Here is a 19,712-nt window from a genome sequence, read left to right on the forward strand (position 1 = left end):
GAATTTTTCTGTATTTTTTTTTTAAAGAAACTTACACAAGTTTTGATATCATCATAAGTGACAGTCACTTTCATTGGATGAAATTTTAAAATAAATATATTTTTTTGGTTAAATATTTACAATTTTAATTTTAAGTTTGAAGTTTTAATTTTAGATCTTACTTTAGAATTTTTTTAAAATTTTAAAATTTTATTTTATTTTTAAAATTTGACATTTTAATTTTAGATCTTATTTTTGAATTTTTAGAATTTTTAATATTTTATTTTATTTTTAAGTTTGAAATTTTAATTTTAATTTTTTTGAATTTTTAGATTTTTTTTTGAATTTTGTTTTGTATTCTTTACAATTTTTCCAATTTCATTAGAATTTTTCTGTATTTTTTTTTTAAAGAAACTTACACGTCATCATGTTGACCTGTAAAATGAACAGTACCGGACGTCTATGAACATGAAAACGGCTTTGGAGGTTTATCATGATAAAAATGTCATTTTGAAAGTTTAAAGTGCTAGTAAAAAAAATTTAATGTTTAAAGAGTTAGAAAAGAATATTTAAAATGTAATTTTCTTTACTATTAGGGTCTAAGAATAGATAATTCTTTTCATGCAATATATAGCCTATTGTGGAATTCTTGTACGTTGATTATTTGATATGCAATGATCATTCTTTAAAGTGTTTAAATATATATAAGATAATAAAAATGGTCAGGAGTCAAGACTAATGTAACCAAAGTCAAATAGATATTCGTATGATTACCGTTTTTGTAGATTATAGATGGGTAGATACTTGTCACTAGGTCAAAAACACATGTGCTCTCATTCTTTCCTTTTTTTGTCAAAATTATAAAGTGACAAAATTCCAGCTGATTATTTGCGCCTCTAAATTTCTAATACATACATAAAAGATGTATATTTATTCTTCTTATTTTGCTATTCTTAATTGTCTAAATATATAAGTGACCAAAAACTGAATTTACGAGATTTATATACGAATCGTCAAACCATTACTGTCCTGAACTATTATAAAGAAAAGAATTATATAATTGTCGATTTATGAGTTTATTTTTTTAGTGTAGTTTTAAAGATGTAACATCATTTAAACAATTTGGTATAATATATAATAAAAATAAAAATTGACCAAAACCAAAACCCGCGGCCATAAACTCGAAGTTATATATAGCTAATTTATAAAGTATCACTATATCTTTCTTTTTTGTTGGTAAAAGCATCACACTATATATATCTAAAAAACGAAACTATCAAAGAAAATCCAACATCAAAACCACCTCGTGGTGGCCTAGTGGTTTCCACTAGAGAAGGAGTTGTCCTCTTGGTCCAGGCCAGGAATTGACTCTTTTTTAGGGCGAAATTATTAGTTCCACATACGTGGATATGAGTCCATGCTTACGGTCTATTTGAATATCCGAGAGACAATCGATCCGTGGGTTACACCTCCTATCCAAAGATTAAATCTGTGTCTTTAATAGATCTGGGTATAACCCTTCTAGTCAAAAAAAAAAAATCCAACATCAAAATCAATTTAAATCCTAGTTAATTAAGCACAAGTAGCTACGATGGAATATCCGGCAAACAAAAATGATGAACCTTTTCTGAAGTTTTAATTATTATTATTTTTGGCTTCATGCAGATATACATAGAGAGAGATAGATACATATGTATGATAGTGTGCATCCAAATTGGACAAAGAGAATAGATGGAAAAAGAGAGAGTCATCTTTTAGAAAGAGCCAAAACCATATCAGAAAAAAAAACTCTTTTAATCCAAACCATACCCATGTACAAATCCTCTCTTTCTTTCTTCCCTCAAAATTCTTTTCTTTCTTGGGTTTAAGGAAATCTTAGATCTTGTTCTTGTGGGGTTTTAGGGTTCTTGGGACTTACTTTTTTTTTAGAAATGGGTAAGCGTGGTGGGAAAAATGGTAACGAAAACTATGACGGCGTTGGTTTTAATGGTCAAGGAGGCAGTGGAGTTAGGCCATACGTACGGTCTCCGGTGCCTAGACTCAAGTGGACGGCGGATCTCCACCGTTGTTTTGTTAACGCCGTCGATATGCTCGGTGGCCAACATCGTACGTCCATATTTTGATACTTTATCGCTTGTTTTATTCACACACACACACACATATATATATATATATGTCTTAAAGTTTCTTTTCGGTATTTCTTCAAAGATTAAAATTTCTCATGCAATTTTGCTACTTTGTTGCATTCATATATATCTTAAAATTAAAGTTCAAGTTTTTTTTTTTATCTTTTTGAAATAGTTTGAAACTTCTCAACGTTAATCTTCATCATCGACCTAAACAACCAAATTGGACAGTTTTTGAACCAAGCATCACACCTTTGCTTATTTGTTTCATTCATATATCTTAAACGTTTTCTCTTATAAAGTATTGCAATTTCTCATTTTTTGTTAATGAATATTCATGACAAAGAATCATCATAGTCACCTTTTTAATATTTTTTTGTTCTCTTTTGTATTTTTGTTGGGTTTGTTGAAACAGGAGCTACTCCAAAGCTTGTTCTTAAGATGATGGATGTAAAGGGACTCACCATTTCACATGTCAAGAGTCATCTTCAGGTAGCAAATATACCGAATATTAGTTTTCTCTCTCTTTCTTATCCTTATATTATTATTTATAATATCCTGAACAGATGCATAGAGGTTCTAAACTCACTTTGGGTAAACCAGGTAATGTATACTGTTTTCTTCCTTTTTTTGTAATTTTCCAAAAATATTCTGATATGATTTTCTAAAGAATGGGACCGTTGAATAATCTGAATTGTTAACATCAAAACTATAATAATGGATGGAAATTAATTGGTTTACTCCATGATTCATAAGACAATTGTCATAAAAATACATTCATTATGGTCATAGCTTAATTCTTTATTATTATTATTATTTTGAAACAGAGGAAAACTCTTTATTTTCAATAAGAAGACAGGACACTGAAGAGGATTATCTTCAGGACTACTTGTCTTTACACATAAGGAATGATTGTCCTACGGGTTTTCACACCTTTTCTCTTTCTTCACATTCTTCTAGGTAATTTTATTTATTTTAAATAGTTTCTGACAAATCCTTAATTTGCATCAGAAATGTTATCATATACTTTTTGTCTCTATTTGAATTGTCCTTTTTGTATTTTTTAAATATTACTTTGGTACGGAAGAGGAAGAAGAAAGGAGCATACTTCAGAGTCTCGTGGTGGAGATGATGTCGATGACTCTCTTCACATCATGAACTTGAAGACGAACGAAACGACGTTTCCATCACATCATTTCCACCAGGTATATTTTTATCTTTTATTTTTGTCAACAGGTAATTAGAAAATAAATGTTCTTGGTATAATTTTGAACACTTAACCGGGGTCAAAGCTAAACCAAATCTAATCCGTTTGATAATTGTTTCTTTGAAATCCCAGGGGGGTGGGCATAGAGTCTTAACCGGCTCGGTTAAAACTGGGTAACCCCTGGATATTTCCGGTTTAGTAAATAATTTCGTTTTTTGCTCGATAGAATACAGAGAAGGAGACAAACCCTTGGCACGAACACGAACACGAACACGAACACGAACATGAACAAGAACATGAACATGAAGAAGAAGAAGAACTGTCGTTGTCGCTGTCGTTGAATCATCATCATTTGAGAAGCAACGGATCATCAGTGAGCGAAACAAGTGACGCGGTCTCGACATGTTCAGCACCATTCGTCAACAAAGATTGCTTCGGTTCTTCACCAAAGATTGATCTTGACCTTAACCTTTCAATTTCTCTCCTTGGCAGCTGAGACCACGAATTAAATCTTTATTTATTAGATTAGTTGTAGTGAAACATCATAATCTTTCGGTTCAAAAAAAGAAACATCATAATCTTTTGTTAAACTACTAGGATTTCTTGATTTTCCAAAGATTTATAGTCAGAATCGACAAAATTTTGAAAATAAAATTTGAAGTTACGTATACATCAAACTGAAACCTAAAATGTATAAAACAATAATGAATCCAAACCGAAAATAAAACAAACATAGCCATAACTTACATCTTAATTCTTAAACAAAACATGTAAGTTGGATCCTTTGTCACAGAACATGAGGCTCACTAGTAGTAGTTCTTCACTCAATTTTTTGGGTACTTGGAGAAGTTTTTTCTGAGGATTGGTATAGCTACTTAGACAGGTTCGTAAAGGTAGTTAGTTTAACGATGTAATAAGTTTTTTCTTTGAAATAAAATCGAGTACTTTCAAAAGAAAAAGAAAAAAAACAATACATTATGTTGATTACACTTATGTGTAAACATTCCTGAGAAAGATAACAAAAATGTCTTGTTCGTAGGCCCAAGCCCCACTTTTCTCGCAGCTACAGATATTTTACTGGACCTTGGCATTTGATTTTTTTCGATTTGGTTTCGGGCTTTTGAGTCTTGAGTTTTGAGTTTTGTGGTTCACGTTGGTAAAATTTTATATTCGTTTATAAGATACTCGGGTCGGCCCGTGGGAAATTATAATAAAAACTATTTTATTATGCAAAACAGTGTTTATATACGTGAACTTCAAAACAACAAACCGATTATTTGTGCCTAAACAATCATACATTATATAGTATTGCATATAGTTTCGAGCAGAACTATCATTTGTCCACACTATACGTAATCATACACAATTTAAATATTTGATGATTAGTTTAAATTGATTAGTTTATCACACCCAATGCATAAGGCATAAGGCATATTAATACTACTCATTTGAAAGCCCGAAAAAATATTTCATTAAAAACAATTAACATCCCAAAATGACATTATAAGAATTGATTTGAATGATTTAACAATCAAAATTTTTAGGAACCCAAATCCTCACCCACTCAACCATTCACCAAGAAGAAAACTATTAAAACTTTATATGAAAAAGGTGACTTGGCCCGCCCTCTAGTTGCTTTCCTTTTTTATTAATCATCCGCTAATACATAATTAGATGATTAATTACCTAAACTTTCCTTTTTGGAGCTAATTACTCATAACTACCTGAAACCAAAACAAAACAACATCAAGTCATTGTGACTGTCACAAACGCTGGCTTTGACCTATGCTCTCAAAGAGTTCTTCATCACCACCGTGAACACCAACTTTCCGGCGAAATCAACTTGTCTCTCCGTTGGGTCTGTGCTCCACTCAAACTCTTGAACCATCCTCGCCATCATTAGCTCCACGTGTATGATCGCCATCCTAAGCCTCGGGCAGATCCGACGGTAGATTCGAACGGCATCATCTTCACTCCTGCTACGGCGGTTAAATTTGCCTCTTCTTCACCTATTATAAACTGGCCCGCGTCGAATTTATCCGGATTGGACCATATATTCGGGTCTTCACTCATATTGGGAAGATATAACTCCACGTTGGCTCCAATTCCCGGGAATGTCGTAGCCGGAGAGAGTCGTCGGCTCCGTAACGCCGTGAGTTAACGTGAAGTACGTCGGTGGATATCCACGTTCCTTGGAAAAATGTAAAAGCCCACACAAAACAAAAGCCGAAGCCCTTACCCCTTTTAATGAAACACGGAGTTTGGCAATAGAGTGGACAGATGTCGCGTTCTGGTGAGATGACTTTCTGACCTGGATCCTAGGTGGCAGCACAGGAGGGAGACAAACATTTTTTTATATATATAGATTGTAAGAAAGATTGCATGATTAATAAATTCTTTTTTTTATAACATTTTTTTTAAACTATTTTTTTTATAAAATCAGATTAATAAATTCTTATTTATCAAAAGGGAAATGATTAAAAGATACTTTATAACATCAGATTAATACTCTATCCGTTCCACGAAGATAAACTTTTTAGTATTTTCACAGATATTAAGAAAACACATTAAACTACCACAATAAATGTATCATTTTTTGTAATTTTTAATTTTCAATAAATTTTAACCAATAGTAATTCAATAAAGTCAATTAATTTTATTGAAGTTTACAATTTTTTTCATAGAAAACACAAAAATACATCGTTGTGAAACAATTTTTTTCTAAAAAGTCTATTTTATTGAAACTGAGGAAGTATAACAGAACAAAAGATAATAGGATTACGTGGTAGAGATAATATTGTGTGTTTGTTAAATTCTTTATTTATTTGGAAGGTGATGTTTATAAAACATTTTTATATAATTGGAGCATTTAATTATAGAGATTGATGAGAGAATCTCATACTTATTTATGGTGTATATATATATATATACAATAATACATAATATTTATTAAAAATATCTATATTATTCTAGATGCTTCTATACGCTCTTTCAGTGTGAAGGTGGTAAGTTTAATATTGACCTGGTGATATTGAGTATTTTTTGGATTTTCTAACGTAACTTTGCTTCTTCTTGTGGAATTGCTAACATTGATGTTGAAAGTGCATGGAAATTGTGGTATGCGTTGTGATGAGCCTTTGTTTAGTCAGAACTCGTTTTTGACAAAATGGTTTTAGATTATTTTTTGGTAAGTTTCTGGATGAAAACGTTCGTCGAAATAACAGAATGTCTGACACTATTAAGTATTGTAACCACATGTCAAAACTGTATTTGGTTTGAATGAGAAATCTAATCTATTAATTTATAGTCAATGGCTTCTGGAGGGGTGTTTTTATCTATTTTAATAAGCTCTTTGAGTATTGGGGTTTTATTTGGGTTCATAGGTATAAGGGAAGAAATTCTTGTTTTGCTTCTTTGGGTTTCTATTATGTGTTGGAATAAAATGGTATTTTGGTGTTTCTGGTACTTTAATTGTTTGGAAGAATGTGTTCAGTACTGTGGGAATAGCTATGTTACTTTGACACGACAATATGGATACGTTTGGAGGTTTTTACGTATATGGCAAGTACTGGTTGGGGTCATGGTGTTGTGGTTTGTTGGAGACGGGTGGAGAGAGATAAAATATATACACAATGCTCGCTTGGCTCTGTTTTTAGTGGTATATTGGTGTTGCTTGTGTGTGTGGCAGGTACGAGAGAGAACCGGCAAGCTGTGGTGGAGGTCTTCAAGGAAACATAGATGGGGGGAGCGAAGAGTGATATGGCGCTTATTGGAACACACCAGTTGGTACACTGATGGTTTTGATCAATTTGGGTTTGAACTGTTAGAGTATCAGGTGGTCATGTACATGTATTATAAGAGGTTGCACAACTTTGGTTTTTTTGGTTTTGTTATGAAGTGGAATGAAAGGACAATGTGGAGATATATGGATATGGGAAACGGAGTAGTAGATTTGGACAATGAGTGGTATGTAACGTTAATGGAATTGCGAAAAAACATTTCATTACATTCATGCAAGGTTTCAATTGGTGGTTATAAGGAATTGTGGAGTAATTGTACTTTCTATGGTGTAATTGGGCCTATAACTTTATTTTGTTTGGAGATGATATGTATTTCTTGTAAGGTACTGCATTTCGATTGTTGTTATGATAATATTGATTGGCCCAGTGGATTTTATGGTCAATTTTATCATTGTTATTATCATATTTGGAGGTTTTGGAATTTACGGGTCTTGTTATTGGAATATTTTGTTACGATGGTTCTCTTAACAAAGATGATGATTAGCTTGTTGTGGACTCGAGGCTGGAGACTGTTGAGGAAGCACAGATATAATGGCTTTTATCAGAATGATGAATTCAGTTGGTATAAGTTTGTATTTCAGCTGATCAAATTGTTGAACGCGGTGTTCGTCAGATGGAGGGGGGTGCGGGTATTAGGAGTTTTCTGGGTATCTTTAAACCCGAATTTTCATGCTCGAAGGAGCAACTCAAATACTTTTATATATGAAAATATTAAACTAGATTTGCAGAGGACTCGGAAGTCATTGGACCATCAGTTATCTTCGGGAGACATGACATAAATATAAACCGGATTTTTTATTTTTATCTGAAACAAAACAGGATTTTGAATTTGTACAAAGATTCCAATCACACTTTGGTTATGATAGCCTGGTAACCGTGGATCCATCTGGGAGAAGTGGGGGTCTAGCTCTTTTTTATAATAATGAGCATCAAGTTAAGATTCTATATTCTAGTAATAGAATGATAGATATTGAGGCGGTGGCAAATGGGAAACAAGTTTTCCTTACTTTTGTCTATGGAGAACCGGTTCAAAAATTAAGAGATCATGTTTGGGAGAGATTGACTCGGTATGGAATATCACGATCTGAACCTTGGTTTATTATAGGAGATTTAAATGAGATCACTGGGAATCATGAAAAGGATGGAGGAGTTGTGAGATGTCCGACCTCTTTCATATCTTTTAACAATATGATACGGAATAGTGGGTTATTAGAATTCCAGGCTCGTGAAAATACTATGTCCTGGCAAGGAAGGAGAGGCAAAGGAAAAGGAGCAGTGACGGTAAGATGTAGATTGGATCGAGCCTTGGCAAATGAGGAATGACATACGCTTTTCCCATATTCTTATACAGAATATCTGGGGTTGGTGGGATCAGACCATCGACCAGTGATGGCTTTTCTCGATGATAAAATGAACAGAAGCAAACGAGGACAATTCAGGTTCGATAAGAGGTGGATTGGCCAAGAGGGTCTTATGGAATCAATCGTGTCAGGCTGGACAGGGAATCAGGACGGCCGAGTAGAGGATTTTGTTACAAAAATTAGTAATTGTCGTCATGAGATATCTTCATGGCGGAAAGAAAATCAGCCATATGGAAAGGATAAAATTCAAAATCTTCAACAGGCGTTGGAAGAAGTACAAACAGATAATGATAGATCACAAGAAGATATTCTCGAGGTTTCTCGGAAATTACAAGAGGCTTATAAGGATGAGGAGGAATATTGGCATCAGAAAAGTCGGAATATGTGGCATTCATCAGGAGATCTTAATACTAAATTTTATCATGCATTAACAAAGCAGCGTCGGATCCGTAATAAAATATTGGGACTTCATGATGAAACGGGCAATTGGATTACAGATGAGAATGGGCTTGAAAAGGTAGCGGTTGATTATTTTGAGGATTTGTTTAGCACTACTACCCCAACGGAGTTTGATAGTTTTCTGGAAGAAATTGTGCCCTCCATTTCCCCTCAGATGAATCAAATATTACTGCGAACAGCAACAGAGGAAGAGGTTCGACAAGCTCTATTTATGATGCATCCTGAGAAAGCACCAGACCCAGATGGGATGACAACTCTTTTCTTTCAGCACTCCTGGCATATTATTAAGAAGGATGTGGTTGAGATGGTAAATAATTTTTTGGTTACAAGTGATCTGGACCCACGGTTGAATATAACCAATATTTGCATGATACCAAAGACAGAAAGACCTAAAAGGATGACGGAATTAAGGCCGATAAGTCTATGTAATGTTGGCTATAAGATTATTTCGAAAGTCTTGTGCCAAAAACTGAAAATTTGTCTACCACGGTTAATATCGGAAACACAATCGGCTTTTGTGGCAGGAAGGTTAATATCAGATAATATTCTTATCGCCCAGGAAATGTTTCATGGACTGAGAAGTAATAAATCTTGTCAAAATAGAATCATGGCGATAAAAACGGATATGAGTAAGGCATATGATCGGATAGAATGGAATTTTATTGAGGCTCTTCTCCATAAGATGGGTTTTGATCCTCGCTGGATTAAATTAATGCGAGAGTGTATATCCTCGGTTCAATATAGGGTACTTCTTAACGGTCGGCCACGAGGGCTGATAATACCACAGCGTGGATTACGTCAAGGGGATCATTTATCTCCTTACCTATTTATTATGTGTACTGAGGCCTTAATTGCGAATATAAAGAAGGTGGAGCGGCTGAAACAATTAACGGGTTTGAAGGTAGCAAGAGCTTGTCCAGCAATATCTCATTTGTTGTTTGCGGACGATAGTCTTTTCTTTTGTAAGGCAATAAAAGAAGAGTGTCAAACTATTCTTAGGATTCTCAAGGAATATGAGACTGTGTCAGGGCAACAAATTAATTTTCAGAAATCCTCAATTCAATTTGGACATAAGATCGAAGAATCCAGTCGTCAGGAATTGAGAAATATTTTGGGAATCCAGAATCTAGGAGGTATGGGATCTTATTTAGGTTTGCCGGAGAGTCTTGGAGGATCTAAGGTACAAGTGTTTGGTTTCGTACAAGAGAGATTGAACAATAGAGTTAATGGATGGACTTTTAGATTTTTTACTAAAGGAGGAAAGGAGGTAATTATAAAATCGGTGGTTACGGCTTTACCAAATCATGTGATGTCTGTTTATCGAATACCAAAATCCACAGTGAAGAAGCTCACGAGTGCCGTAGCTCAGTTTTGGTGGAGTCCAGGAGGAAGTACAAAAGGCATGCATTGGAAGTCATGGGATAAATTATGTGTTCATAAAGATGATGGTGGTTTAGGGTTTAAGGATCTTACGGATTTTAATACGGCGATGCTTGGAAAGCAATTGTGGCGACTGATCGAGAAACCGAACACTATTTTTTCTCGAGTTTTCAAAGGACGGTACTAAAGGAATGCTTCACCCCTGGAACCGATCCGTTCATACTCCCCGTCATATGGCTGGAGGAGTATTATATCTGCTAGATCTTTGGTTTGTAAAGGACTAATTAAACGGGTGGGAACGGGGTCATCTATCTCTGTGTGGAACGACCCTTGGATCCCATCCACTCGCCCGAGACCAGCAAACAAAAACCTTCTTCACAGTAACCCATATATTACAGTGGATTCTCTTATTCATTCGGAATCCCGTACATGGAATTTATCGGCTATTAGGACTTTGGTGGACCCTGAGGATGTTCAAATCATTGCAAGTATTCCTTTGAGTAGAAATCAGATGGAAGATAGGAATGGATGACATTTCACTAACAACGGAAAATATACAGTACATTCTGGGTATCAAGTGGAACGAGTCTATCTAGATATGGAAAAACCACCGGAATTTTATGGACCAACGGTGGATATACTTAAAGCCTATTGCTGGAAAGTGAAGTGTCCCCCGAAGATAAAGCATTTCTTATGGCAATTACTCTCAGGATGTATAGCGGTTATGAAAAATATAAAAGCAAGAGGAATACAAGGAGATATATGTTGTACACGATGCGGAGATCAGGTGGAATCAATTAACCATGTGTTCTTTGAATGTCCTCCAGCACGACAAGTGTGGGCGCTATCTAAGATACCATCGAACCCAACTATCTTTCCTATGAGCTCCATCTTCGCCAATATGGATCATCTCTTTTGGAGAGTTAATCCAAAAATGGATGACCATCAGTTCGCATGGATATTATGGTATATATGGAAAGGTCGGAATAACAAAGTATTTAGCAATATTGATATTGATCCGAGGGAAACCCTCAAAATAGCAGAATTGGAATCAACACTTTGGGCTGAGGCACAAGTATTAAGAAATCAGCAGGTGGTACAGGAAGTACAGAGCAACCCCATTCAAGCGAACTCAGGAAGATGGTGTTTTATAGATGGCTCGTGGAAAGATAAGGATTTTTTTTCAGGGCAAGGCTGGTTTAGTACTTTACTGGGTTTTGATGGTTTGTTAGGGGCAAGAAATGTACCGGCATGTCTATCACCTCTGCATTCGGAGGTGGAGGCATTGATATGGGCAATGGAATGTATGAGGAATTTAAGACAGTTTCAGGTTACGTTTGTAACAGATTGTTCTCACTTGGTGAAGATGGTTTCAGAACCGGAAGAATGACCAGCATTTGGAACCTATATGGAAGACATTAAGCTTTTAAGAAGAAGCTTTCTCAACTCGGAAATCATTCATGTACCCAGGACGGCGAACCTAAAGGCGGATAGCTTAGCACGCAGTGCCCGACAACAATCGTCTTTTGTTGTACACATGGATGCAGAGTTACCAATTTGGTTTACAGAGTCTACATGAGTCTGTGATTGTTTGCTGTCAAAAAAAAAAAAAATTTATTGTCATATATTTTATCTACTCTTGAAAAGTCATAGTTGGACCATTCAGGCCTCGAATGTAACCAACCGCTCCGCACCGCACTGCCGTCGATAGTAACAAAAATCTCTATATATACCTTTATGTCTATATTTTGGTATTTTTTGAACTGCTCACTTATCATGCAGTTGTCTCACATGTCCCCATTCAGAGCCTTAATTAACCATTTAATGTGACATATTTTATTATTTACATTAAATCTTAATAATCAATAGAGATATTAATAGTAAATCAATTTAAATTATAAATTTAAATTTTACTTTTAGTTATAACAAAATCTGTTGAGAAAAAAATCTAACAAAATCCTACCAATTTTAAAAAATATTTTCATATAAAACAATGCATTATAATTTCGTAGTTAGTAATGTAATCTTATTACAAATTAATTCTAATTAAATTTTATCATAAAAAAGAAAATAAAATTCTATGCTATTTTATAAGTTTTATAATTATAGTCTATATTATATTAAAATATATATGCTCTATAAATTAAATATGACAAAATTATATTAAATTAGTAGATTAACAAATTTAGAAAAATGGATTCATTTAAATAAATTATCATTCATCGTAAAAAATGTGATAAAATTTGTAAAGTGTGTAATATTTTACACAAAAAACTAAAATTATTAACATATATTAATATTTTATATATAAAACTATATATTATCATCTTATTTATTTTGAAATTCACAGTAATATATTATCAATAAATAGTTATCTACAAAATATAATAGTATATAACTAGCCTTTAGTTCAAGTATTATTTTACAAAATTTGTAAGTAGAATTTTTTTTTAATTTTTTTGATAAAATTTTAAATTTATTGATCATCAAGTAAAAGAACCTTTTGTAAAAGAATGACTACTACTATGGTATGAACTGTAAAAAAGACCAAAAACCTACACCTATCAACGCAAAACTTCGAACCATCTTTGCAATAACCCCGCATTGCGATGCTGGCCAGTGTACTTCAAGGAGCTTATTCTGCTTCTCATCATTTTGTTGTCTGCAGATTTCCACACCATCTGATGTCTTTTCCCATTTCTCTCTCGCCATAAGGAAAATCATCTGAATTTTTTTAATTTTTAATAATTATAAAGTATTTATGACAAATCAATTTTACTTATGAATTTAATGTTTATTTTAATTATAATAACATCTGTTGAAAATATGAAAAATCTTACTAAAAATTTAAATATATTTTTATAAAATACTGAATTAATTTAGTAACAAAAATTCAGAATCATATAATCTTCTAAACTAAAAAAATAAGTGTGTAATTTTCTAAATGTCTCTTGACAAAGTATACAATTTTAAAAATAAATATTAAAAATCAAAAGAATAATATTCTGAATTTTACAAAAGATAAAATCACAGATGCTAAAATATATATATTTTTTAAATGTAACTCAAAAACAAATTATGTTGTAAACATTAAAAGTAATATAATAATTTAATATCTAAATTTAATAATAATAAATCAGAAAAATTAATACCATAACATGCAAAAATATCATATATTGATAAAAGTTACTAAAATAATATGATAGATACTACTATGTATACAATTTACTGAAATAATATAGAGCTTTATCATTTAAACATAGCAATGTATTTACTTATAATATTTCGCAAAATACTAATGTGATAGATGTTAACGTATTACTTTTTAAACACAATATGAAAATATATATTATCATAAACATATATCCATCTACTGTATAACTAAATAAATTTTAAAATGTAGTATATGCAAATTGTAAAAATTAAAGCTATATTCAAGGAGATTATATATTTGATTATTTCAGATTAAATTTATGTATCGAACTCAAAAATATATTAATAAGTAACAACAATCAATAAGAATATATATGAAATGTATAAACCACTTACTATATGACAAAAAAAACAAATCACTATATATTAATAATGACGAATAAGAAGCTTAAACAATAAGATTATAGAGATACAATATATAACACTAAATGTAAATCATATATTTAAAACTTCTATGATAATATAAAAGTTAATATATTTATAAAATGAAAAATATCCGCACAAACGTGCGAGTCAAACTCTAGTGTAGATTTAAAGTGGGTTATTTGTCAATCTTTTCCTTACCCTCATCAAAAATGTTGGCTAGGCAATTATATTTTAAAATGTGAAATAGTATTTTTTAAATATATTTTAATTGTAAAAAAAAAAAAAACATAAATTTTATTTTCTGAATATAAAAATAATTTTATGATATTATTAATAAAATAAATTAATTAATCATATATTTTTCTTAATTTTATAAATTTTAAATGCAAATACCACAGAATATTTGGAGAGCATTAGCATCTGATAAATGCTTTTTTTAATGCTCTTGTAACAAATGTTGATCGAATAATGTAGAGCATAAGGCTTATGCTAATGCTCTACCAATCAAAGCCTTATTCCAACCGTAATTTAGGTATAATAATTTGGAAACTTTCAAAATACTCTTTTTGTTTACAAAGAGTGTTTTAAAACTTTTTACACATATTAATAAATCATTTAAGAACTCCATTTTATTTTATATTAACTTTCTAACTAATACATTAAAATAATAAGACTAAAAATAAATTTACATTTAAAATTTTGGATTATAAAATATAAAACGTCACTATTTGTACAACAAAACAAATTCCAGAACACATTGTAATTAATTGAGGTAGTACTTAATGATTTAGCAAAATTGTATTAATTCTTCTGAGATTTTACTCTTATCCATTTATTATACGGTTAATGGGTGTATATCTATTTTTTATTTTTTGTGAGCAATGGGTGTATATCTATTTATGTATATATTTAGCTCTGTGTTTCCAACGCACCGCATGACAGTTAATAATAACAAAATATTTATATACATGTATCAATATAGTTTTATTACTATTACGACTATACTGTAGTTGTTTTGCAGTTATTCTACGGGTTGTTGTTCGGACCCCTTAGAGCATCAGCATTGGTGAACTCCAAGAGGAGTTCACACAGTTTTCGAAAAATAAAAATATTAAAATAAACAAAACCTATGAACCCGACTCTTGGAAGTTCACTCCAGTGAATTCGGATCATCACTGTAGCGCGGGCCCCACGACACATGGCGGCCCGCGATTGGTCTTATTAATTATTTATTTTTTATTTTTAAACAAAAATCAAACAGGAAAAAAATAATAATAAAAAAATGTTTTGTGAACCCCTTCCATGGGTTCACTAATGTGATGGTCTTAGAGACTAGAAACTGACAGCAAGGCTTGAAAATCTTACCAGCTACCTCAAACTCGACGAGCTAAAGGAGGTGAAGTTCTTTTTTCTACCATTAATTTAATTCTTGCCTTGTTTTAATATGTTTATATACTTAATGTTGATTTGAAATAATTTATAGTCGAAGATGTATGTAAGAGGAAATGTTACAGTTCTCAAGTGTCATTGTTATCGGGAATAGCAGTTGTTATTCCTTTTCCTGAAAATTCTTAGCATAACAAAAAATAATGTGCGAATAAAACAATAACACCATGTGTTTTCCTTTACATGAAAACGTCATATGTGTTTTGGTTTATCTTATGGTGATATTCGAAATAGGTTTTATACATTACTCATGCTCACTTAACAAAGACCCATACAAAAATGGGTGTTTTTCTTGATATCCTTCTTTGGAGAATAGACTGAGTTTAAAACTAATTTGCAAAGCTCATTTACAGTAGAAACTAAAACCGAGAGAGAGAAAAAAAATTATCTCTAGAGTCTCTTCCCAACCTTTAAAAAACCCTAGCGCCGCCGTCAAATTATTTATGGAGGAGGTTGACGGTAAGCTTGCCGTACGGGCCTCCTTCACCGCCCCAATATCCTTTTTCTGTTTGTGGCCTCAACTTTAAGTTGTTCCCTTATTGTCTATCTTCTTTGCGTGGTGTTTTTTGGTTCTCTGGTTCTCCGGAACTTTCAAAAATCAAAGGTGTCTTTGGTTTCCATGGAACTTCGGCGAAGAGAAATGGGAAGGACGGCTCTTGGGAGGCCTTGGAACTCACCTATAGCCTCTGAGTGCGCTCGTTCTGGATCAGATCTGAAATTCAAAACATGCCGCAACTCAGACGTGTCATTGCCGTCTCCGCTCTCCTGCCTCGCCGTCTCTCCCCAGTTGGTCTCCGCTATCGGTTTGTTTTTAAAGCTTCTCCTTTCAGTCTCTGAGTGAAAGATGATTATGAGGCAAATCACTGAGGACATCTCTTTTCTTAGTTCGAAAGACAACAGCCTTGGTGGTTTCTGGTTTTAGTTTGGTAACTCCTTCTTGCTACCGATGTTGTTCACTTGGGTCTTGAGGATGTCACCTGCTTCAAGGCGGAGCCTTCATCTACCCTGAGCCGTCCGCTTTCAAGGAGTATTTACACTTCTTCTGTTCGTCAATTCCATCCTCCTAAGCTCCGGTTCTATCTTATGTGTGTCTTGAAGTCGTTGTTGTACCCATTTTGTCACGTAGCCGGATAGGAAGCCAAATGACCGTATGCGCTTGACCGTAGACAATGCTTCATTTTTAAACGGCGTTGAAGTCAAGTCTACATGTTAGCAAACTCCGAGCAAGCTTGAGCTTTGTTGGCCAGCGTCCTCTTCCAACAGAGCTCCGGGATGTGAGCCAGTTGTCGCCGTCGATGTCTACTTGGAGCCACTTCAGTGAGACCTGACTAATCATCTCTTATGGCTTCACTCTTATTGTCTTTGGTTGCTCTATTAATATGAAAAGTGCTTAGGAAGAAGAGATTAAATTATTAGTATTTTGTTCTAGTATGGTATTATGTTCTAACCTTCCATTGTTCGGTTAAGATTGAACATGTTCACTTTGTGGTTTAAGGGTTTTTTTAAAAAAATTGCACTTCTAAGCTTTCAGAGTGGCTGAGAAGCAGATTGGATTGCATTAACATTTAACCAAACTTTCATTCTTTGCAATGACATTTACAATTTATCAAAAAAAAAAAAGTTCATTTGCGAATCTCCTTTAACAAGTTAAGAACTTGCAATGTTTTTAGCAATCACAATATTTTTCTATGAATAACACACTATATTAGATTATATTGTTCTCAATATATCGTTTTTCAAATAACACTATATCATTTTCTTTTTCAGATTAATATAATAGATAGATCAAAGTTATAGAAAAGCACGTGTTAACCTAGTTGTTTAATTTGTTTCTAACGAATTGCTTGAATATGGGAAGAGACACGATATATTTAGTTAAAAATGGAGTGTCCTTTTTGGTTTTTTTTACCACATACGTTAATACACCAATCATTCTTCCTTTTGTCCTTTTTATCTTTGGAATATCTCTTTTCACTTTCAACCGTCCATGACACGCTGAGACAGGGCCTGGTTAGATAGGGGGTGAGCGGTGTGACCGTTCCGGATTCAATCTGTTTTCATCTTATTTTTTAATAGATAATAGTCTGATTTTTTTTTAAAAAATACATATATTTTTATATTAAAAATAAGAAAAGGAGTCCAAAATTTTTTATATAAAAGTATTTTTTTATTTTTATAGATTTATTTTTAAAAATACTTCTGATATTTTTAAAAAAACATATATCTATCTGATTTTTTTTTTTAAAAATAATATTTTTTTATCCCAGGACTCCATGACATCATTGAACCGGCCCTGCGCAGAGAGACATACATTCATATATGTAAATGATATGATAGGAACTTTTTGAAACAAAAAAAGACCCATATGAGATGATGATGATGATGATGGCGATTGTGACAAATAATCGTATTTTGTAGAATATAAAAATACTAGATGCTTTGTGACCTTTGAAATTTTGAGAGATTTGTCTATATATAAATACACAGACACACACACACACAACACACATATATATATATATAAGTATTAGATAGCTTTGGCAAAAATAATTAATGAATAAGATTTAGTTAAAAGTTAATGAAATTATCGATTTTAAGTGTTTGTATTATCATTTAAGCATTAATACGAGTTTTCTTAAAAGCTAGAAAATTATTCTTATAACTGCTTATTAAGAAGATCAATTCTAATAGAATTTCAAAATATCAAATTTAGTATAAAATTATTTTGAAAATAAATGAAAATAAAGACTATTTTATTAAAATAATACATTTTCATTTAATAATATAACTAAATTAATGTTGTTGATTAGTTCAAGTTTTTAAATAAATATATCATACTATTTATACTTTCATTTTATTTTTACAACCCTCAATATTAGAAATATAGTTTATTGAATAATATAATTAAGTTTTATTATTTATTTAATAGTTAATATTTATAGCTAAAATAAATATTTTATTTTATTTTTAATTATATGATGTAAATATTATATTATATACTTCATTCGTTTAATATTAATTTTTATTGTATAATAAGGTTTTATTATAAATAAGTATTGTTTTATAAATTTAATGTAAAATTGATTAACTTTATATGTTATAATTATTATTTTTTTGTTAAAATATGATTAGGTATATTGATAATGATGTTATATATTATTTAGAAAATATATAAAAAAAAATATTTTTTAAATCTGTGTGACACAAATCTGTTCTGCATTTGTAGTGTTATAGTTACACTATGTAATCTGTTTTAGAAAACTTTTTAGATCCATGTTATTTTATTATTCACATATGTTAGCGAGAGAGGAGCTGTTGAGAGTTGTCTCACGCACCATCCACTGTCGTTTTGTGGCAAATGGATTGGGTCCACCGACCTCTGTAGTTCTCATACTTTCTTTTTATCTAAAATTTGATTTACATATTCAGGAAAAAAAATATCGGTTTCTCTGTATAGGTGTTAGTGTATACAGTCGACACCCATTATTTCTAATCATTTTTATTCAACTGCGTAATAAACAAATCAAACTTTTTATTTATACAAAATGTATATAGTTTTTAGTATCCTATGTATAATATAGATCAATATCATACATAAATTTAAAACTACACCAAACTAACTGTGGGAACCGAAATTCACACCGTCAAGTTTTTTAATCAGAGGAAAGCCAAGTTAACCTAGTTTTCCCTGAAGATTCCGGTTATCTGCTGGGCCACGCACAACACAATCAATATGAAAGATTCGAAAGTAATAAATCGTAAAAGAGCCAAAAGAGAACAAAGAGGTCTTATTTCCAAATTCGCGTTTGAGCGTGAACAACATGTGAGATCCTAGGCCACGAGAGCTGTCGGTATGTTCGCTAGTCTAGCCACCTAAGTTCTAACCTAGTCGAGTCGCAGCTCGATAGTAAAAATGGAAAAATGCCTAAATTGCTCTAAGTATTAAGTTTACTCTTAGAATGCTCTCTTCTATCTTCGTCATAGGTCCTCCTTATATACTCCTCCTTAGGTCGGTTTACCTCTTTTCGGGCCGGATTTGTCGTGAAGCGGACTTTTCCATATTTCCTTTTTCTGTGTGATTATCTTCCGAAATTTGACATTTATCTCTTCCCGCGGATGAGATAAACCGTCATACCAGTCTTTGGGTTCAAGTCTTTTGGGACCATAGATGAGCCGTTGTCCGCAATTCGGACCCTCTTTGGGCCGTATCGAGACTTAAGCGGTTTTACGATTCTACTCGCGAAGTAGCCATTGGTATAAACATGGTTCTTCCAACGGAACCCTGTTTCTTCGCATAGCCGAGGCAGTTGGTGTTAAGTTAACCGTAACCTGCTCTACTACGAAGAATAGGAAACCGTTCGAGAGACATAACCTT

General features: G+C 32.5%; 1 protein-coding gene across 1 annotated transcript; it reads left to right on the plus strand.

The window, feature by feature from the left end:
• Positions 1-1,704: 1,704 nt before the first annotated feature.
• On the plus strand, positions 1,705-3,905 carry LOC106316731 (putative Myb family transcription factor At1g14600). The gene is made up of 6 exons (XM_013754608.1): positions 1,705-2,085; positions 2,521-2,597; positions 2,672-2,708; positions 2,933-3,065; positions 3,193-3,310; positions 3,539-3,905. Exons 1-6 carry the CDS (start codon positions 1,911-1,913, stop codon positions 3,806-3,808), a joined length of 810 nt encoding a protein of 269 aa, XP_013610062.1. The 5' UTR covers positions 1,705-1,910; the 3' UTR covers positions 3,809-3,905.
• Positions 3,906-19,712: the final 15,807 nt, after the last annotated feature.

Source organism: Brassica oleracea, chromosome C9 (assembly GCF_000695525.1).
Source record: "Brassica oleracea var. oleracea cultivar TO1000 chromosome C9, BOL, whole genome shotgun sequence".
Classification (NCBI taxonomy): domain Eukaryota; kingdom Viridiplantae; phylum Streptophyta; class Magnoliopsida; order Brassicales; family Brassicaceae; genus Brassica; species Brassica oleracea.

What these genes read in the sequence shown, in the direction of transcription:
- LOC106316731 (XM_013754608.1), top strand. Translation starts at nt 1,911, where the DNA reads ATGGGTAAGCGTGGTGGGAAAAATGGTAACGAAAACTATGACGGCGTT. An exon ending in ATGTCAAGAGTCATCTTCAG is followed by an intron (nt 2,598 to 2,671) that starts GTAGCAAATATA and finishes TATCCTGAACAG; the next exon opens with ATGCATAGAGGTTCTAAACT. An exon ending in CATCACATCATTTCCACCAG is followed by an intron (nt 3,311 to 3,538) that starts GTATATTTTTAT and finishes TTTGCTCGATAG; the next exon opens with AATACAGAGAAGGAGACAAA.